At 34.0% G+C, this 23,229-nt stretch overlaps 1 protein-coding gene across 5 annotated transcripts in view; it reads right to left on the bottom strand.

Moving 5' to 3' along the window:
* RAP1GDS1 (Rap1 GTPase-GDP dissociation stimulator 1) overlaps window positions 1-23,229 on the bottom strand; it is a 149,484-nt gene that overhangs the window by 34,532 nt on the left and 91,723 nt on the right. For 3 of the 5 annotated variants that reach the window (XM_007463787.1, XM_007463788.1, XM_007463786.1), the window contains exons 5-6: window positions 19,552-19,698; window positions 7,265-7,393 (exon numbers count right to left, since the gene is read on the bottom strand). In XM_007463787.1, the coding sequence (XP_007463849.1) occupies window positions 7,265-7,393; window positions 19,552-19,698 (276 nt within the window). The remainder of the gene's footprint in view (window positions 1-7,264; window positions 7,394-19,551; window positions 19,699-23,229) is intronic. The other 2 variants (XM_007463790.1, XM_007463789.1) reach the window with 1 other exon arrangement.

Raw genomic sequence — 23,229 nt, 5'->3', positions numbered from 1 at the left:
CAAACAAAATTAAGCCCAGAAATTGTTTTCTATTACCTTCAATATTTGGTCATTTTTTACCATTACTGATAAGTACAAACACTCTTCAAATACAGGAACAATCAAAACCATTTTTTTAAATGCCCCTGAAGAGGAAAAACATCTAAGTCTTTAAAGAAAATGTTCTGGCCCAATTTTATTCAAGGCTATAAAATAAATGTTCACTAGCATAACATATAGGTAATCATAGCAACAGTAAAATTACTGTTATAAATTCATAGTTTCAAGGCTTTTAGTCAAAGAAGAAAAATTACTCAGACTGCATTTTACATGGCTGAATTAAAGGTGACTTCTCTTTACACCAATACAGTGGTATACTTTTGCATTCTTCTTGACATGCCTTTCTAATTTATTTATTTTTAAAACTTATTTTATTTTTGGCTGTGTTGGGTCTTCCTTGCTGCGTGTGGCTTTCTCTAGTTGCGGCGAGTGGGGGCTACTCTTCGTTACGGTGCACAGGCTTCTCATTGCAGTGTCTTCTCTTGTTGCAGAGCAGGGGCTCTAGGCGCACAGACTTCAGTAGCTGTGGCACGTGGGCTCAACAGTTGTGGCTTGTGGGCTCCAGAGTGCAGGCTCAGTAGTTGTGGCGCACAGGCTTAGTTGCTCTGTGGCATGTGGGATCTTCCTGGACCAGGGCTTGAACCCGTGTCCCCTGCATTGGCAGTTGGATTCTTAACCACTGCGCCACGAGGGAAGCCCCTGACAAGTCTTTCTATCAAAGGCCAATTCCTCATTCCCTCTTGCCTCTTCACCATCTCCAGCCTCTCACTCTAGAGCCTCATCCTCACCATTTAAATGTGCTTTAATATTTCTCACAGAAAAATAGCAATATTAAAAACAAACACCTTCCCTTTACACCACTTTTATTCACTACCATCCAATCTGTTCCCTTTCACAAACAAGTTTCTTAACAGCATTGTCTACATACACTGTCTTTACTTTCTCATCTCACATGCATTCCTAAACCCAGCTCAGACTAGTTTGGCCCACCTCTCCATTCTGCGGTCTCCCTTGCTGGCCCCTCCTCCTGCACCAGACCTCTATACATTCTGTTGCGGTTCCCTGGGACTTGATCCTTTGCCTTCTCACCTTTTTGAGCCTTACTCTCACCCTAGGCAATCTAACCTCTTCCATAGCATAAAATAGCACCTGTATGTTGATGCTTATATAATCATATCTCTAGCCCTCTTCTGGACTCCAGGCTATTTAACTGGCCATTTGACATCTCCATTTGAATCTCTCTCTAGCATCCAAACTCCATGTCTAAAGTGGACTTCTGATACTCCCCTGAAATCTGTTCTTCCTCCAGACTTCCATAATTTAGTGAAGGAACATGCCACCTACCCATCTGCCATGCAGGCAGAAACCTGGGGGTCACTGCTCACTTGTTCTCACTCAACTGTACAGCCAAAGAATAACCAAGGTCTATCACTCTGCCTCCAAAATACAATCAGAATCCATTCCATTTCTCTCCAAGTCTCTTCTCAGTTTCTTTTGCTGCATCAGATATCCTATCAATTTATCTAAAAGTTTCTTTCAGAGAATTCTGACCAAATCCAACCTAGATTAGTTGCTCTCCATGTTTGTGGGGCACAGCTGACATCCTGGAATTTCTTTTTCATTGCCTTGATGGATGCTTTCTTCTCCCTCCTGTATCAGATACTCTATTATCTGTGTCCTTTCACCTTCACATTTTTAGTTTTGGTGGAGGCATCCTCCAGCAGCTTCCTGAGAAAGCTACTACGTACTGTGTATAGGAGATAAATATTTTGAAATTTTGACTGTCTGAAAATGCTCTTTCCCACCTAGAGTCTATGCCCGTCATTTAAATTAGTTCCTTACCCCATTCAATTACTTTCTCATACTAGCAATTACCATAATTTAAAATTATAGGCTTATTTGTAAATTCATTAAAAAAATAAATTTCCATCTCACCCACTAAACTATAAGCTCTTTGAGGGCACAGACAGTGTATAGTATTTTAACTACCATAAACACAGTGTACAATATAGTGCCCAGTAGAGAGCAGGTGTTCAAAAGAAATTTATTGATTGCATGAATGTGTGACTGGAAGAACAAGTAAATGAATGTAAGAGCAATATTCTGCTCTCTAGTCTCTGGTAAATCTCTGCCAATATCAAATAAAACATATTACAAATTCAACTTTAAAAGAAAATGGAGAAACATAAATTTTTATATGGCTCAATACAGTTTTGATTCACTCTACTGTTACACTGCTTTTGGCTCATGTACCAGATCTATGCCAAAATGATGAGAATCCACTCCAAGACTTGTAAGGAGGACTCCTTAGTGCCACAAAAAAAGGAGTATGGGTGAAGTGTCTTTTCTAATAAGCTACCTAAACCCTCAGAAATCATAGTTTACAAACGTCAGCCGACCTTACCCTAAAAGGTTAGTTTGATTTAAATAGGACTGATTCAACTCCTTAATGCTGGTGGTTATTCCTGTTTCAGACAATTCTTCAAATAAAATGAAACACAAAATCACAGGTGAAGTAGATAGACATCATTTATCTAGTTATGTGCTATTATTATTTTCAAAAAATAATAGTTCTAGCACTCTTTTTTCCAATCCACATTTTATTCTTCTACTTATTAAACTGAAACCAAATCACTGCTGCTAAGTAATTCAGGTCATTTGCCAGCACAAGGAAAGAAGGCACTATGATTAACATAGGAATTAACGAAAAAAACCTGTACTTATCCTGCAGGTGGATACAGAGAAAAGATAGCGTGAATTATGATTTGGACATTATATTTGAATTAAATGCCATGGATCCTTAACAGACCTTTAGCAAGAAGGCTTATTTCCTAAGGGTTTTTTTTTTTTTAATCAAAATTATATATGAGTTTAAAGAGTTAGTCCTAATACTTACAGTACCAGCAGAATCGAGTCCCCTTGCCCATTTCTTCTTCAAAAATAAGCACATAAAGCTCTTTTAGCTAATTCACTGGTATTTAGCTCCAAATCTTTAAATAACGTATTTATATTAAGTTTTGATTGACTTCCCACTATGAAAGATGAAGCACTAGCTTTCTTTTCTTCTTGTCTCCACAATACCCTCCATCTTCTCAATGTAATTATACTGTAATTTTGGTTATTTCAATTATTAGTGTTTCAATGATACACTATTTCGTTTGCCCTGGAATTACTTTTATTTCCTGGGGAATTTTTTTTTTCTCATTTACTTAGTTTTCAATGTACTTACGTTAGTTCAACTCCACACTCTCTGTCAGTTATCTAGTTTTCTCTTAATAAGCTCGTTCACTTTAGGTGCTCAATCAATTTCATCTCGTAAAGAATTTCCCCAATCTAGACTGGTTGCTCTTTGAAAATAGGCCATTTGGGGCTCTCATGTCACCATAATACTAGGAACTCCTATTTTCCTGTTGGATCCCTTGTTTCCTGATTCCTATGTGGTTTTATTACTTATATTCGTTGTTCTGGTGGGACACATCTTCCAGTGGCTTCCAGGAAAGATGTAGGACACCAATTTTGAGACATTCATGTTTGACAATGTCCTTATTGTAACCTCAGATTTGACTGATGGTTTGCATATAGAATTCTATATTGGAAATAATTTTTCCTCAGATTTTTGAAGACAATATTCCATTTTCTTCTGGTTACCAGTGTTGTTTTGATACATCTGATGTCTACTGATTCACCATCTTTATGTAACTTTTCCCCCTCTCTCTGGAAGTCTGTAAAATATTCTCTTTGTCCCCATTATTCTAAAACTTCACATTGATGTGCCATGGTCTGGGGGCCTAATTTTCATCTGCTAGGCTAGGCATTTGACAGATTCTTCCAATCTGGAGAAATACATACTTTAGTTTTGTGGTACTTGAGTTATTTGGCCATTTCCTCCTATTTACCTCTTTCTAGAACTCTTTGCCTGATCCTCTATATTTTCGCTTCTACTTTCCATATCCTTGTTTTTTGCTTTATATCTATAAATATTTCTCCATACATTTTATTGTCTTTCATTTTAGCTATTGTGTTTTTAATGTTTTAGCTTTTTCATTTGTTCCTTTTCTTTAAAAATAGCATCCTGTTAGTTTCATGATTACAGCATTTTTCTCATTTATCTGAGCATGTTTGAGTTTCCCCCACCCCTATCCTGCCTAGTTTCTATTTCCTCCGAGTTACCTTTTTTTGTTTATTTATCTTCCACTTAGAGGCTGTTGTCACCTCTCTACTTGTCTGCCACTGATTAACTGGGATCTAAAAACTGATTAGGATCTATGAGTAGGAGTGGCCTTGTTTTATTTATTTATTTATTATTATTATTTTTTGCGGTACGTGGGCCTCTCACTGTTGTGGCCTCTCCCGTCGCGGAGCACAGGCTCCGGACGCGCAGGCTCAGTGGCCATGGCTCACGGGCCCAGCTGCTCCACGGCACGTGGGATCCTCCAGGACCGGGGCACGAACCTGTATCCCCTGCATCGGCAGGTGGACTCTCAACCACTGCGCCACCAGGGAAGCCCTAGTTACCTATTTTATACATATTAGTGTATATATGTCAATGCCAATCGATGAGTGGCCCTGTTGACTAAAGATTCCCTGTTGGTCTGATGGCTCTTTTGTAGAGAAACTCCAACATAAGTATCTTTTTAAGTCCATGTTCTAGAGGACAAATGGGACCATTAAGCATACTTACCTTCACTTAACTGTGTTCAGAATGGTACTCTGGTACCTCTTACTTCATTTAGTCTGATGTCCCCAGTGTACAAACCCTCTATTTTTAGTCTCTCCAGAGAGTAGACGCAGCCTTCTGCTTAGATGGGAAGGGCTAGTTACCACAGTGTGGGAAGGGAAAGAAGGTTTAGAAATCTTGATGCCACCAAATCCTAAACTTTTTGAAGATTCCAAAGAGCAAACTGGTTAGTTCTTGGTTTTCCAATTCAGGATTTAGATTTCAAAGTTTTGCTAAGTGAGTTACTGCTTGCTTTTCTTTCCGGGCTCTAAAAAGTTGCTGTGTTATCCTCTTTACTTGGTCCCCCCACCAACCCTGCTTTTCCTTGATGGTTTTGCATTTAAAAAAGAATCTATTGTAGTTTTAGTTGGTTTCCAGAAGGGAGTGAAAGTAAGTGCAGATTTTCATTCTAACATCTCTAACCCCCCAAATACTAATATTTTAAGCAGACAATTTTATTTATAAAAGATTGTGGAGCCAAATAAAAAGGGGAAAAATCCTATTCTGCTTAATCTATAATGTTAAATAAATCTGCAAACTTTAAAATTGGATTAATGCTATAATTGTGAATATAGAAAAATTATGTGTGCACATAAACTAGGACTGAAAGAGAATAAAAAGATAGAGCTGCACATTCCTTTTTGGCCCCCAATAATGAAATAGTTTGCAGTTGTTTAATTATTTTATATCTTGTCTTTATATTATATCTTTAGTGAGCAAAACCACACAAATTTCTGCTATTTAACATTTTTATTAAGAAATTTTGACAAAAAGTAACTCTAGCATTTAATGATATGCCATATTCAGAAGTATGTGATATAAATGTGATATGATCTTGATCTTTACCTGTGTCCATAAAATAATACTAGGTGATTCGCTAACTCATGGGCAATAAAGCCCACATTGAAAAGAGAAAACATGTATCCTGGGGCATATATGTTTTATTTCAGTGGTGATGTATAACTTAGCTATTACATGGGCATAACAGACTCATGATATATACTCTAGAAGTCTTAGTAAATGAAGAAGTATTTCTCTTTTATACTTTCTTTCTCCATATGGGGTAAGGGCAGTAACAGCTGGGACCAGAGTATGGAATTGGGCCAAACTAAATTGGGTGCATATCCATCTTTTAATACAGACCCAGGTCTCTCTATATGCAGAATCGAGGTGGTCTATATAATTTCCCAAACAAATCCTGACACCTTAACACAGGTAACTCATATTAAGTGGTGTCTGTCTCTGTTACAAAGGTTATGACATTATCAGGGATTATAACATAATTTCTGTTTTAATTCTACAAAGTATATTAAACACAAACTCCTATATTCCATTTTAATAATGGAAATTAACTTGTAAAACAGTAAATGAATGTTCTTTCATTCTTGGCCTTACTTGAATGATGGAAATAATGAGACAGTATGAAAAAGAAAAAAGCAGAAGACAAGAAACATTCACAAATGCCAGGAGATGACCCACTGAATAAAAATGACTTCTAAAACTTAACTCTGATAAATAATCCCTATTCCCTTAACTTGAAGTCAAAGCAAAAGTAAAGTACTGAAATCAAGATTTTAATGTGAGTGTGCAAGGGGATGACCTTTAAGTTAGAAAAACCAAGGTTAGAGTCCTGGTGCTTCTGTTTATTTATTTATAAAATGGGGAGATTAATAGAATTGATTTACTCATTTGATATAGCTATGACTTTAGCTATGATGAAACATCATTTGGTTTCACTGTCCCCATGATGAACAATTTATTATGAACATGGTTGTGGGGTAGATTTAGACCAGGAGTTGTAACTTTCTATCAAGAATTATGGGGAGGAAGGAGAGAAAAGAAGAAAGGGTAATATACATGATATAGAGAAAAATGAAACAGGGAAAAGAGATGGGGGTGCTGGGGTCATCAGCCCTCCCTCTGTTAGGGCTGGGCTGTGTTGCCAGCACTGGTCTGTTTCTGCCCACCTTCTGATTTTCAAGGATTTCTCATATTTTTTTCCAATTCTGTTACAAACATATTCTGATGAAAAAGTTCTCTATTATTTTTTTGGATTTTGTAAAAAGAGAGGGAAGAACCTTAGTCTGCTAGATTCCTTTTCACCTGATAAGCAAATAGTTTATACAAAATATAATAAATTATGAGGTCCTTATTTTTGCCCTGGAAATACAATACTTGATTTTAAGACCATCCCTCACGTTAAGAATACTCAAGTCAAGTGGAGGTCATTTTAAATATTCAATTCTATTAAATAGTATACAAGTATAAACTTTAAACCTTAATACATAAAGCAATTAGGAAAGCAAAATAGCTCCAATTATAAACAATACAATCCTAAGATGTAATTGGATCTACACTTTTTAACATTGAAACAATGTATCTACAATGCTTCAAAAAAAAAAAAAACTAATATAATCTAAACAGATTCCCAGGTTAACCTCTAAAGGAAAATTTATTATAAGTACATTAATAAGTTAATTACATTTTTGACTCATGGCTAGGACTTACCAAGTTCTGCTAAATTGCCAAATGCAACAAGACACATTTCTGTAAGAGCTGCATTTTGGCAGTGGATGCCCAGTAATTTAACTAAGGTAGGAATAACACCCATGTTGATAAGCTGAGCTTGAAGGGAATCTGTAAAAAGAAAAAAAACAACAAAACAAAACACACAAAAAATGTTTATGTATTAAATGGATATTAGTAAGAAGAAAACACCTCTTATTCTCTCTATTGCAAACTCAACACTACCTCAATTAGAGTAAAGCAAGATTAAGTCCACTCATATAACTGCCTTGAAAATGTTTAAGACATTAGTTCAGAAGAGTTGACTTTTAAAACTTTTCAATGATTAAAAGACATTTAGAAATGAAAATAATTCAAATAAGATGTCAAATCACTATTTTTTTTAAAAAAACATGATCTTATATCTTTACAGAGCAGGTTTTTAAATGTATAAATAATTAAACACTACCACTGGTTTTTAAGTTAAAAGGTTAGACAAAGTAACATGTGCATTACAGGAAGTCACAGAGTATAAGAAAAGCGTAAGAAAAAAAGCAATTTTAATAAAGACTAAGACAATAAAAATCTTAGAATCCCTTAAAAATAGTTGCTTCATAATAAAGAATGAAAAGTATATAACACACACAGGTTATTGTTTATTTGCAGCAGAGTGTTCTTTGATGACTGTTAGGAAGGAAAGTAGTTTTAACAAGGAAAAAAAAATCTGGTTACTTAAAATATTTTTCTTTTCAAAGTTTTATTTAATAACCGTGACAATCATCTTAGTAAAGAAAAGAAAATTTGGCTTGAGAGGTAAAGAGAATGAGGTCAATAGCTTTGTCATCATCGCTTGCCTTCATTTTCTAAGAAACTAACTGGTTTTAAAGTACTTAGTATGCCTTGGATTTCCACAATGGCTCTTCATGAACAATGATAATAGAATACCTATAGCAGTAGAGTTGAAGGTAAATAAATCAAAATGAAAACCAGAAGTACTGCCTCTTAGAATAAGCTAAGAAGAAAGACATAAACACTCACATGCCTATGCAAAACACTATTACTGTTAATAACTGGTTCATCTAAAGATAAAGGAATGCCTTCAAAATTTTTTTCTTTTCCTTTTAAAAATTATATGCCATTTTCAAGTTAATAATTTTCTCTAAATTCTTTTAAGTTACCTACTTGGAATCTAAAGATTAAAAATCTGTTTCTTACAGAACACATTTTCCTCATAGCATGTATCCCTTGATGGAGTTTGCGTACTAATCTCTTCGTCACTCTTCATAGTTCTTAACCGTCAGGAAAGAACATAAAGGCAAGGTTGAGCTGTCTCACATGCCAATTGATTACTTGCCTGGAGGTCTCTGTACTTAATTTTTACTGCTTTTAGAGTGAAGTATGAAGAGACAGCCAACAGAGGCTTATCAGCCCTGAAAACTGACAGTAATTATGGATATTATCTGGTTCGGCTGTGGGTACCATCTATACTAGAAAGGGGCCTATTACCAAAACAAGAATAGGAAACAAGGCCTGAGACAAAGTTAAGTTTACATTTAGAGTTCAAATAGTCTAAAACAATTTCAAAATTTGCAATGGAATTATGAAGTCTGTTCTAAAAGGAGATAGATACAAAAGAACATATTCAGCTAAATGATTTGTTTTTATGCTTTTGATGCTAAATATTTTTTTCTAACTCTACAATTTAGTAATTAATGAATGACTCACAATACTTATATTATCTTACAGGCAAATTACTTGTTATACCTATAATATTATATCTATTATAGTATTATACCTATGTGTTATAGTGGCAGAATATTGTATTGTGGTTATAGTATTTTTAAAGATCATGTACCAAGAAGCTTTCCATATTAGAAATTATTTTGGTTACTTACCAGTAGACAGAGTTCCTTACTATTAGACCACCTCTGCAGATTCTTGTTCTTTAGCAGTATTTTTAACTTTATTTATTTATTCATTTTGACTACCTCTTCAAATACTGCAGAGCTACTGAATCATTAATTTTCAGGTATGTAAGCGTGAGCACTAGCGCATGCATTGAGTGAGTCAAACTCCACTATATGTTTGCATATATGTAAGCATCACACACCCCCTCAGTACTATTGGTCCAAACTATAAAAATCCAACAGCCCAGGGACATTAGAGGAATAACAAAATTTGTGAAGGAGATAACTCAACAGGAGAATGCCACTTAGATATTCTGCATGTTCTCTTAACTTAGCATCTCTAATGCTCTCTAATTTTACAATATTATGAATTTTGGTTCCAGGGATAATAGGGACAAAAGGTTAAGAAATATTACAGAGTTTCATACAATCTGTGGCATACAAATTGAAGCAGTAATATTTGAAATTGTGGTAGATCAGCAGAAAAAGTAGCATACCCCAATGGCATATGGTGTGAATTGCCATAATTCATGAAAATCACACTGCTTCATGAAAATGTGTTTTCAAGCTACCCAGGAGCCAAACTGATTGTATACTCACATACAACACACATACCACACACAAGTAAAGAGAAAAATATATAGTCATCCAATGGACAGACCTCATTTTGGACCACTTGGGCGCTTTCTTTTATATCCATTTCTATGACGGTAACTAAAACAAAAATTATACTCAAGTAACTCTAAAATCTGTTCATACCAATTACAAGCAAGTCATTCTCCTTTGATAATGGAGGCCCAGAAGAGGGAAAAAACTTTACTCAAACAGGTTGGTACAAATTTTCATTTAGAGATAAGCAAGCATCCTAGAACATGGTTCTCAAAGTGGAGTCCCCAAAACCCTTTCAGAAGATCACCAGGTCAAAACTACTTTCATAAAAATACCAAGATTTGATTTGCCTTTTTCACTGTATTGACATTGGCAATGATGGTACAAAAACATTAGTGGGCAAAACTGCTGGGGCATTAGAATGAACGCAGTCAGTGGCACCAAACTGTATTAGTAGTCATTGTATTCTTTACCACCATACATTCACAGTAAAATAAATGCTGTTCTCAGCAATTGTTAAAAAATTTTTTTAAGTTATTTTTCATAAAAACATGCTATTTATCTTAACCTATAATGGTAGGTTAAGATAGTAAAATGCAATACTAAATAATTTTAAAAACTGTCACTTTTATTTCCAATATAGTAAATATTGATAGATATAACCCATATATATGAACAAAAATTCTTTGAGATCTTCAGTAATTTTTAAGTGTCTAAAAGAGTTCTGAGATCAAAAGTTTAAGAACCACTGCCAACAGATTACCTCATTTTTATAGGAATTGGAAAAACAATATGGAAAAAGAGATTCTGAAATTCAATGAAATGCTTGGCAGATGTGACAATAGAAAAAATGTAAAATTAAAAGCACGGTAGGAATCCTAGATTGTGATGCTCAGATATTTTGAGCGAAATAACGTTAATTAAGCACCTGAACATCTCATTTTGCTTATGTGAGCAGAAATTCTACTTAAGCCTAGGAAAATATTTCATGATTAGATCTGTTTGCCTATTTCAGTTACAACTTACTATGTTATCAATAAATAGTTTTTTTGAGAGTTAAGTAGAGGTCCTGTTTGTGTGGAATAAATTAGTATTAGTACTTACTGCTGGAAGCAAATGATTAAGTTGAATCACTTTTTCTTATTGCCCAAAGAAAGCTTTGAATAGACTTCAAAGGATAGTAGCTGACACTCATGCTATTGTGAATGGTATCAGGAATATGACTTTTAAATTAAAGACTAACTGGAAGAAATCCTTAGAACCAGAAATAGTTCACATTCTCTAGATTTGCGAAAATAAGTAACATAATTCAAGACTGAGACTTTTTGCATCCTTCAAAGAATACCAGCAACTCCAAGGGAATGTTGTCAGAGCTCAACAAACACAATTCACAAAAATGCAACCAAGGCCCATACACAGCAAACACTTATGTGTGAAAGACAGTCTTTAGACAGCACAATGTCATAAATGTCTGAAGACTTTTAAAAGTTGCTCCTGACACACAACACAGACAAATACTGACCAAAATACAGAATTACAAAATTACATAATATCAAGATGACACAGGCCCTGCATGATCTATGGGGAGGAAGAGGAAGAAAGGCACTGAGGGGGTGCAATACAGATGCATATACAAAGAAATATAAGGCAATCAACGCATGCGCTGGTGTGAACACTTACCTACCTACATTTGAATTTCAATGGTTCCAAGTTCTTCAGGTCACACACATGGAAACTCCAAAGAATGGAGATCTGGAGAGAAGATCTCAAGTTGAAGAACCTTTTTCCCCCTGAGTTTTAAGTTTAATGTTTAAAACGTTGGTATAGATTATAGGTCCAGAAATGTATGCCAAGAATTGCAGTAACTCAACTGAAGTTATGTTGATCAATTACTAAAAAGAATAGGTTTCTTAAGAAGATTATAACACGTTTATCTTATTCCTAAGAAATGGCCCTTATAGACAATAAGGTTATTGATAAATAGGACTTAATGATGAAACTGTGCCAAAATAACACACACACAATTCAAAATATACAGTCTCCACATTAGTATGTATATTATTTATAGTATAAAGAGTACAACATTTCCTATTTACAGGATTGCATAAAAACCTAATCTAGTCAAATTAATTATATACAGTTGAAACAATAAAAACAAGCAAATGTAAATCCTGATGAGAAGTTCTAATACAATTTGGATAAAAATCATTTGGGCATAATGAAGATGGAAGAAAACTGCCCTTTACTAATGGCACATCTATATTTCCAAAAATATATATAAAAAGTAAAAATTAGAAATGAGGTAACAGTGAAGTAGAACTTGCAAGTTGAAGCAAGTTGCAGCTCTATCTATTATAATGTTAAAAAGTAAACTGACTTAAATACAGCAACCAAGAGGATGGTTTGTGGTTAAAAACTTTATACATACACATGTGCAGGTACAAGTAAAGACTTCCTTTTCAGTTACTTATGACTTACTTTTTGTTGATTGATCAGGAAAGTGAAGAATTTTTATTCTAAACCTAGTGCTGAGATATGAAACCAAAAATATTTAAACTGTTTAAAATTAACTTCAATGATTTTCAAAGGCCTCTTTACACAAAACCTGCATTATATGTTTTGCACCCAGATTACCTCTATAATTTAAGCCCCAGGTTATACATTTCCATGACAAACAGCCATTTCAAAGAAAAATAAAAAAAAGAGAATCAAGATTCATTAGTATTGAGAATATGAGTCTAAAAACAATACATTTATACATTTCTTGCTTTCTAAAAGTTAACAGTAAAAAATGAAAAAGTTTTTTTCTGGGTTCTGAAAATAAAAGTCTCTACAGAGCAAAATTTCCCTTTCGTAAAAGTTCTAGAGATAACTGACAAAAGTACATGAGTGAGTATGATGTAAAACACAGCAACAATGAAAAACCTCAAAGCAAATCACAAGAGAAAGGAAAAATGTTTTATTATTCTTAAGAGGCCCACCCATTTGCTGTTCTCAATCCAATAACATCTAGAATGATTATGTCTTAGTCCAGCAGAAAACTTTTTCCCTAGACTCACTTCAGGTTAAATTATTTACTACAGATCAACTCTTGTTATAATGAATACTGCTACAAAGATTTCTACATATACATCTACTCTGATTTAAGAAAATGCTGTGCTTTCATCTCAGAAACAAACTGGTCTTTTACAAGTTAAAATTGTTTTTTGTTTTTTTAGAAGAGGACTACTGCCAGCTGTTGTTTACGTAGCTCTTATTGGGAGAAATAAATCCAGTCTGGGCTCTCATGGGGCATTGCTGAAAGGCCACATCTATAGTAAGTATAAATTTAAGCCTAAATTTTTGTATAGCAAGTTGAGCTAATTGTCAGGTTAATTTACAGACAACATGTATATCTTATAATCATATGCATTTAAAAAACATGAAAATTCTGTTTTACAAAAGGATTTACTGGTTTTAACAAAAACCCAAATAATACTAGTTACCCTGGAGCATTACTATGATTAAATTTTTTACACTTTAAAAATTCATAGAAGTTATTTGCAACACACAAACTGTGTTAACAAGAAATATCTATATAACCCAAAGATTTCTAATTTCTTTCCAAGAAACATTTTTCAAATATTTAATTAAAAATTTTTTTCAGTAAATAAAATATAGGCAGTTTGCTGTTAACTGGACTTATTTGTAGTCAGAAATCAGGATTACTAATTTTTACACGAGTTAGTTTACATATGATACTTTTCTGTCCTGAGCTTCTCACTGAATGAATATTTTAAATGGTCTGAATTAAAGATGCACTGATATATGGTCAAAATCCATTATTCATCTCTGGCTTTTGCCTCAGCCCTTGAAGGTCAAACACCTGAACGCTTACTTCGATGTCATTTCTAGCACCGACAAATTTGTGCATAGTCAATGATCACGTGCTTGATACCATCATATTTCAACCAGTGTAACATCAAAAATAAAAACAAGGCCTGGTCTTTCAGTTTTATCCTTACTATCTAAATATGCATTTTTAAATATAGGTAAGCATTTCATGTACAGAGAAAAATCTCCCAATGTGTTTCACGTGTTGAAATTCTATTAGCTGAAATGTAAATGTGTATTTATACTGCAATATTAAAATGTGGCAATAACTAATGAGGGTGAGAGCTATACAAATGTAAAAATTAAATCAAGGCAGAATAATAGAGATTATATTATCTACTCTCTTTATAATTTACAACAAAAAATAAAATAAATGTTAGGAGTTGTTTTTGATTTTTAGTTACTTAATTCCATTCAGGCCATGAATCTTTCAGGAAAAAGTCCAATTTGAGAAGTCTTTACATCTTATGAGGATGAGTTAAAATCAGAAAGCCAACTCTGCCTCTTTAAATTTTCACTATGAGAAAATTCTTGAAAGTAATATTCAATAACATCCATCATTAGTCATCTTCAATCAAGACATAAAGCAAATGAAGAAAAACATGTTAGAGAATAAAGAACCCCAAACATATTTTGTTACTCCACTGTCCCCAGTTAAAATTTGTTATTTAGTATCACAATGCTAAATGCACTGCCATGATTATAAAAATAATCCAGAAGCTGAAAATGCTGCAAAGAGTATAATTTCTATAATATAATGCCAAACTTTAAATCATTAACAAAAAAAACTATATCGTTTCATTTTTTTTTGTGATAAAATTTCCAATTCTTGCATTCAGAAGTTCATTCTATAATGGCCAAAGCTGAATATTAACGCTAATACTTGTCTATGTGGAATTAAACCAAAATATGCATTTGGTACACCTCTACTAAAAACCAAGTTCTTAGCCTGTCCATTAAATAACAGCATTATTATAGTAATTGTTTAGGAGGATTATGGTGAAGAGCTAACCTAGTCTAATTGGTCAAATTTAATACGCAGAATTAGCAGGAGGCACAAGAACAACTAACTGCTCTGTATGTCAATAAAACAATTTGTTTAAAATGACATTTGTAGCAGAACTTCATGAATGCAACCGACTTCAGATTGATTAGAAAGCTCTGTTGGACAAACAGTAAAAATCCAGAAATTTTTTAGAGAGAACAGCAGTTAGTAAATAAAGAATTCTAATATTATTATTTTTTAAAACCTAAAAACTTTCCAGGGGTACAATAAGTCTTTAACACACCTTAACATACTAAAGAACTTTAATTTGACAAACTGGGCTTCAAAAGATATAACTTAAAAGTACATCTTCCATGCCTTTATGAACAGAAAATACATGAAAATAGTATACAGGAAAATTATAATTAAGAAAAAAAGACAATAAATTGCAAAAACACACTTTGTTTTATCTTTCCCCCTTAAAGTTAGGCAAAAAGTCTTCAGTGTTTAGGAAATTTATGGAATTATTAACTAGCTTTATACCCACAGTAAGTAAACTTTGGAACTAGTTCCTCGCTCATGCAAAGCAAATCATTTTCTAAACATCTAACATCTAGGAAGTATTCTTTCTTACCTATAATAAAGTAATACCAAAACATAAACAGTCCAAAGTACGTTTTTAGTTTTTAATCAGGATTATTCCTGATTAATTTCTATTCTTCCTATTTTAAATATGAAGAAAAATCAAGTAAGCCAAGTTATTGGCTGAGTTCACTAGGAAAAGTATTATTAGAATTGGAAAACTGCTGGTTGAAATGAAAGGAGCTAAAACTAATTACATATTAAGCGATTTAAATTAGGGGAGAGAAGATACTTTACAGGCCTATTTTAGACAACTGAATTTAAGTACTGGGCTTAATACTTAAATTCAATTGTTAAAATGCTCTGATACTCCATGAGCTGCATTTCTTAAATCACACAGATGGCCTCCCTTCAACCATAGTTCAGTTATCATAAGTCCGTGCGGCAAATAAATGTGAGAATTATCATGAGAGTATCGCAGAGAGATTTCAGGAACCATAAAAAAAGAGAAATTACTCTTTCAATAATAAGGAGTTATTAAGATACCACAGAAAAATCAGCTCTATTTGTAAAAATCATAGGTATATACATATATCTATATATACACATACACATACATATATCATATATATGACACTGGTCACATGAAGAAGCCCATCATAGACTGTGTATATTATGTTAGTCACTTTAGAAGGGCTCGCTTGCCCACTGCTCACCTCCTGCTGTGAGGCCCGGTTCCTAACAGGCTGTAGCAGACCGGTACTGGGGTTGGGGACCCTGCTGTAACTACATAAAGAAAATACAGGAAGTTCACCTTTCCTCAAATTGAACGTCAAACTGTCAATACGCTTGTCTCTAACCACAACTGTCAAATACTCAGAATATTTTGGAGGGCCACAGAACTGAAGAGTGCTTTTTCGCCTTGTGAAAAACAGGTATGATTTTTTTCCCCAAAGGAAAAATTTGAAATGATTTTTACTAAACAAAGTTTTGTTTGTTATTCTAGTTAAACATGATTTTATTTAGCAATATTAATGACACAACTTTTCTAGCTAATCAATTATAACTTTTTCTATTCAGATATTCCAAACTTACTTGTCTGAATATAGAAAGTTTTAATTGCTTCACCAGTGGGGAAACAAAAGAATATATCTAGCTCATAGCTTAAAGTCATGAGCTGGTTCAAAAGTTTTAAAACTCGTGAACCTTGAGTTTTATACAGTTTTATCAAAGGGCATAAAAATGCCTTTACTGAGTGTTTTCATTATAGATATCTTTCTTGCATGTGTTTAAGAAACTTGATTTCCTATTTAATGTATTCAAAGATTTGATATGCTCAGAGTTGTCCACTATATGGACAGGAATCAATATATTCTAAGTCTCAGCCTGGTGTCAAGCCACCGTTAGGACTAATAAACAATTTGAAAATGTTCTTATTTGAGAAACTATGTTGGTGGGTCTTTGTTACCATTTCAGTACTTTTGTGGTACGCGGGCCTCTCACTGTTGTGGCCTCTCCCACTGTGGAGCACAGGCTCCAGACGCGCAGGCTCAGCGGCCATGGCTCACGGGCCCAGCTGCTCCGCGGCATGTGGGATCTTCCCGGACCAGGGCACGAACCCGTGTCCCTTGCATTGGCAGGCGGACTCCCAACCACTGCGCCACCAGGGAAGCCACATTTCAGTACTTTCTTATCTCTCTGTTTAAAAAAATTTTATCTATGAAGCTAAAGAATAACTCCCTAACTACGAATGAGGCTTAAGTTATTGGGCCCAAGGGTAGAGTTAATTTTTCTGTTAGAGTAATAAGGAGGTATTTATCACGCAACTATTCTACTCAGAAACTAGCACAGGCTTGTGTACTGGAATTCAATAGTAAATACACATAAAAAGGAATTTCATTTATCAGCGCTAATAAAAAGCGCCTCCTGAGTTTCAAAAAGCTCTACTGCTTTTTGGCTCAGTGACTCATACAGGTAGACAGGATCAATACCAAATGATCTTAAGTTAACCAAGAAGACCTAACATTAAGTTGGAAAGTCTTTCAACACGTATTTTAAAGAAAAGAGTAAGTAAATAATTGATACAACAACAAAGATGCTTAATAATTATGCAAAACAAAAAAGGATATAATTTAAGTTAAAGAGCATTATGGAGAAAAAGAACCACTTCACAAACTATGATCCCCATGACAGACAAAAGTAAAAGGAAGCAGAGGAAAGAAGATCATCACAAGTCTGGCATTTGTTCCTTTAAAATACTAAAGATAAGTTTACTTCTATTTTATCTAATAAGTTTTGAAAGCTGCATTCAAATTTCAGCTTTTAGAATAATGGAACAAAAACACCACTGCTCAAGTAATGTTCTGAGAAAAGTTAATATAGCTTTCTAAAGTATCTAAGCTATTTCTTGGGAATACTTGCACACCAGGGGGAAAAAAAACCTACCCTTAACAAAAGAAATATATCACACATTTAGACCGTGCCCTCTGCGTATTGTTAACATTACCTTCTCAGTACACCTCTCTACACAGTGTGACACCCTATTATAGAGACTCAATCACAATCTCCTTTGGATTCGAATTAGTGATGTTTTTGAAGACCATTTTGCCATTTGATAAGCTTTTGTACAGATTTTTGAAGAACTTCCTCAAAGGATAAACAACTAGTTTAGATGCATAACAAGCCTAATTCTTTTATATCCAAAGCTGCCATAATAACTTCACAACTAGTTTCTTTCACTTGTCTTTCTAAACCATTCTCCCACTTAGCTTTGTCCCACTGTCTCAGGTGTCCAAGCCTAAATGAAGCCGAAGAAAAAGCAAGTGACATGAACAACTGGCCAATGATTTCTTAATGCAATTCAGATACCTGTGTATTATGGTCAAATTTCAATTATTTAGGAACTGACTGTTCATTTTGTAGATTACCCAGATAGATGAATTCTCCTGTTCCTGTTTAGGACATTTTCTCTTCAAAAATGATTCCACCAGAGGGTAAGAAAAATAGAGGTAACTGACCCTATAAAGACTACATTTGTTACTAGCTCAAGTTTAACAGGCAAGCCATTTGATGAATAAGAACTATTTTTATCATTATAATGGATAACTTTAATTCATAAGTTTAAAACTGGTGTTTCTTGGAAAGGATGTGACCTGAGGACACATTCTGTTTAGCTTGTACAGTGCTAGAGAAGCAAATGTAATCCACCATTTATAAAACAGATGTCACATGAAAAGTTAAATTTCTAGCTTCCTCTTCCCTCCAGATGAAAAGATTTGGCAGTATGTGGCCAAACTGCCACACAGAAACAACTGGCTAGAGGAGAGCAGTAGCTCTCCCCTTTCAATGGGACAGGGCTCAGTCCCCACCATTTGCTGCTGTCACTAACACCAAGGTCAAATGTCAGTAGCCATTTGTCATTGATGTTTACCTTGTTTTTTTTTTTTTTAATTACTGAGAATATTTCTTTGGACTCATGAAGAAATAAAAAATATACCTAAAGGGCCATGTGTTTCTAGGACACATGAAAGAATACTATTACATTTTCAATATACAAGTAAAATTGGTCTCTGCCAGAGACTACAACTTAAAATGCCATGATGAAATAAGCCACAGAAAGACCTTATTTGTATTAATTCTAGGAACCTACTAGAATTTGAGTGTTTTACCATGCAGTAATTCATAAAATAGATAGATGAATTTTTTGTGACATTTAAAAGTACAATGAAGCCTTTGTTTCACTGTTCTTATGCTCATTTAATTAACAACCATATAGGCTATCTGAAAATTGACATGTTATTTGTTGCTGGGTTCTAAGAATGTTTTATAGTGAAAAGAAACTTCTGTTTACAAGTATTTATTAAATTTCTAAAATCAAATATCTGAACTTTATTTTTCTAAGGCCAGATTTCATTAAAAGATTTTTTTATTGTTATAAGTAAACCCAGTATCTAGAGAAAATAATTCTATTTATATAGACAGTGTTTATGCTTTAAAGCTGCTCCTGGTATTAATATAAAGTAATAAACATGAAGGTATTTTAACATTGTATATTTTTTAAATGTTCACAGCAAAAAATCTTAAACCATACCATTATGTTGTTTCTTGTTTTGGGTATTGATTAACATGGACAACCCTTCAATAATTAGTCCCATTTAGTAAATTTGACCATTTTGTATTTTTAAACATCGTTATTTAATGTTGACTAATTACTAATTTTATACGCTACTTATCAATGCTTTGTTCATAATTTTTCTAAATAGTTTTGGTTTATACTACAGTAATGATTTTTAATTTTTCCCCCACAGATAAAGCAAGTTTTCAATTTTGTTTACCATTCTCATTGCTATAGTTCATCAGCATGCCACAAAAGACAGTCAAGAGCTTCTCATTGGCGGGATCTGTTTTACTGCACAGTGACCTTAAATGGTCAATTACAATCTGTGCACCACCTGCTTGGTCAACTGCACTTCTGCCCTCATCTGTAAAACAAAGAGTCAAATTAAAAAGAAAAGAAAAAAGAAATGTACCTTACAATTTCAAATACAAAACATAACAGTTATTCCTTATTTAGTGAGTAAGTAGAAAATAAACCTAAGTAGGGCATTAAATATGACTTTTTGGAAAACAAAACAAATAAACATGGAAATGGGAGTGGGATGGGGAAAAGAGACAATCACTTTTAAGGAGAAAAATGATTATTCTCATTGGTATCATATAGGAACCTAAAGAACTTCTGTGGGTCCTAAGATTTTATGACTATGATGTGAAATATTCTGCCTCCTCTTTCACAGATGACAACTCTGTGTAAGAGAAAAAAATAGGAACTAATATTCCATTGGAATATTTTTTTTCTCAGCTTGGAAACCACTAAATGTATCTATCAGTGGTTTCAAAGTCAGTTATTACCAAAGATAACCATCTGCAACACAGTATAATTTTAGATTACAATATATAATTCCTAAAGATTAGTACTAGGGTCTTTTACTGGCATTTTCAATAGCACATAAGCATGTTCCCTTTCTCAATTCTTAGTAGTCTGTTTCATTTTTCCTTATTCTCTCCATTCAAGAGCATACCAATACACTTCAACATTACAACCAGTGGTCAAATGGTCAGACATACCTCCTATTATGTGTACACCTACATTACATAGAACAGATATCATTTAATTGTTGGAACATATAAACTGTTTTAAAATACTTTCTAACCCTTGAACATAGAATTGGAAAGAGATGAAAGAAAGACTATGTCTTTCTAAATCTGACTTCCTTATATAAAATATGACAGACTTGGGCTTCCCTGGTGGCGCAGTGGTTGAGAGTCCACCTGCCGATGCAGGGGACACGGGTTCGTGCCCTGGTCCGGGAAGATCCCACATGCTGCGGAGCAGCTGGGCCCGTGAGCCATGGCCGCTGAGCCCGCGCGTCCTGAGCCTGTGCTCTGCAACGGGAGAGGCCACAACAGTGAGAGGCCCGCGTACCGCAAAAAGAAAAAAAACCAAAAAAATGACAGACTCTAGAACAGTGCTATCCAATAAAAATATGAGAGCCACAAATGTGAGATACTACATAATTTAAATTTACTAGGAGCCACATTAAAAACATAAAAAGTGAAAAATTAGTTTTAGTAATATATTTTACTCAATCCAATATCTAAAATACTCCAATACACAATCAATATACAAATTATTAATGAAATATTTTACATCTCTGCTTTGTAATAAATCTTTGAAATCCAAGTGTACTTTATATTTTACATTTACAGTTCCATGTCAATTCAGACTAGCCACATTTCAATTGCTCAAGAGTCAAAATGCCTAGTGGCTGCTATACTGGATCTTGCAGCTATAGAAGCACAACAAAAGGATCAGTAAAAGAAATGGCTCACAAAGGACTCAGAGCTATGAAATTAGTGAGTAAATGAAAGATTTTCATTTTCCTAATAAAAGAACTGAAACTAAGGTCATATCTTTATAACTGTTGCTGAACCATATTAGAAAATGAGGCAATACATATCATTTCCTGTGGTAGAAATACACACACACACAACTTATATAGCAGGGCTTCATAAATACTAGCTTCATAATTTTGCAAAATTTTAAGGAAATCCATACTAAAATGAAACAAAACAGTTTTGTTCACTTAAGTTTTGTGTCACGTCCACTTGGCTTTATTCTATTATACAGATGCAGAAAAGGACCCTATGCTAATTAGCTAATAAGATCACAGAAAATTCTTAAGTGCCAAGGTAGCTAGTCACATGAGCCAGCCAAGTACATTGGTCATATCTCACTTAGAAATCTAATTTCTAAAGTTTTCTTTTCCAATAACATAAATGTAAATTATCTAAATTGTTGGGCAATTTGTAGGCGGATCATGTCAGAAAAAACTAAATATTAGGATGACAAATCTAAAGGTTCAGACCTTCAATACTATGCATATACAATATATATCCCATCCCTAAACTGCAAAGCTCAAATAGTTTTTGATTTTAACTGTTGAGTAAATATGGACTTTCAAAATATAAATCGTGTATGCTTAGAAAGCTAAGCTGGCTTCCTATCAACACTCAGGTATTCAATATTCAAAACATTAAATAATTCAATAAATTTTAATACAAATTTATTCAACAAATTAGTTCATCAAATTTAATAATGCAATAAATAAGAACGAAGCTACAATTAAAAGGCAAATTACCTACTTGTGTTTCAGAACCACAGTATTTCGCTTCCCTTCCTTTGCTTCCTTCTTCGTTCCCTTCCTCCCTCCCTGCCCTGTTTGGACTACAATATAGCTATGTGTTATCAAGGGTTGGCTGAAGAGCATAAGCTCAATTTCTACTTTAGAAATTATTGATACATTATTACCAAATTTGAGAAGAAAAGCAAAGCACATATAATAGAAGGTATCTGAGTCAAAGAGAATTTTATTAAAATATTTTAAAGAATCTGAAGATGTAAAGCAATAATAATGCTTTTTTTTAACTGGAGTATAGTTGCTTTACAGTGTTGTGTTAATTTATACTGTACAGCAAAGTGAATCAGCTATATGTATACACGTATCCCCTCTTTTTTGGATTTCCTTCTCATTTAGGTCACCACAGAGCATTGAGTAGAGTTCCCTGTGCTATAATGCTGTGTTCCTTTATTCTACCAAAACCAGTGGGTAAGTTTTTAAAGGCATCTTACAAATTATTCAAAATACATATTAGAACATCTGTCATTACACAAGCCCATATAAACTGTGTTTCCACAGTAAAGGTAACCCTATAGCTTTATGTTATGATATTAAAATAAGTATTATTATTGTTCACTTAAAAATAATTTCCAAAAGGTTCCTTATCCTAAACGTTCATATCCCCGAATGCAGGCTCACTTTTAACTCTTCTGATAATAAGTGACTTCTAATTTGTGAAGCATCCTGAGCTGTCACTTCTAGAAATATAATTTACATTTTTATTTTCCATAATTATGAGGTATCCAACCACTGGGGAAAGTGCAGTCCACCAATTCTTTAAGCCCTGCTGCATTCTTTAATGATGACCTGTCACACAAAGTAGTTTCCAGCACAAATATGATCTTTCTTCACACTAGGTAAGAGCAGGGTTTTAAATCTAATGAGATACTGCACTTTAAATCTAACAGGTGGTATTATTCTTCAGTAGTCAAAAAGATATTCAGCACCAAAAGCAGGAAGCAATAAAATTTGTATGTCATGTTTAGTATGCCTCACAAATGAGAAAAAAATGTGAACAAGATGGTATTCCATTACCAAGTACGTTATACGCTAAGGATGAGGAAAGGACCTAAAAATAACCTCTGAATACAACTACCTGATGGGTTATAGTATATCCTACGTTCAGATTTGCTTGTATCTTTCCCCAAATGCTTAGTACACAGCAGGCAGTCAATATTTATGGAATGGGTGGGGCCTTAGGGTAGATTTTGGTAAAGTATGATTCACCTTGGGGATGAGAGAGAGAGAGAGAGAGAGAGAGAGAGAGAGAGAGAG

The sequence above is a fragment of the Lipotes vexillifer genome, unplaced genomic scaffold, assembly GCF_000442215.2.
Source record: "Lipotes vexillifer unplaced genomic scaffold, Lipotes_vexillifer_v1.1 scaffold49, whole genome shotgun sequence".
Lineage (NCBI taxonomy): Eukaryota > Metazoa > Chordata > Mammalia > Artiodactyla > Lipotidae > Lipotes > Lipotes vexillifer.
The sequence above is the reverse complement of the archived record's forward strand: the minus strand, read 5'-3'. Positions and strand labels throughout refer to the sequence as shown.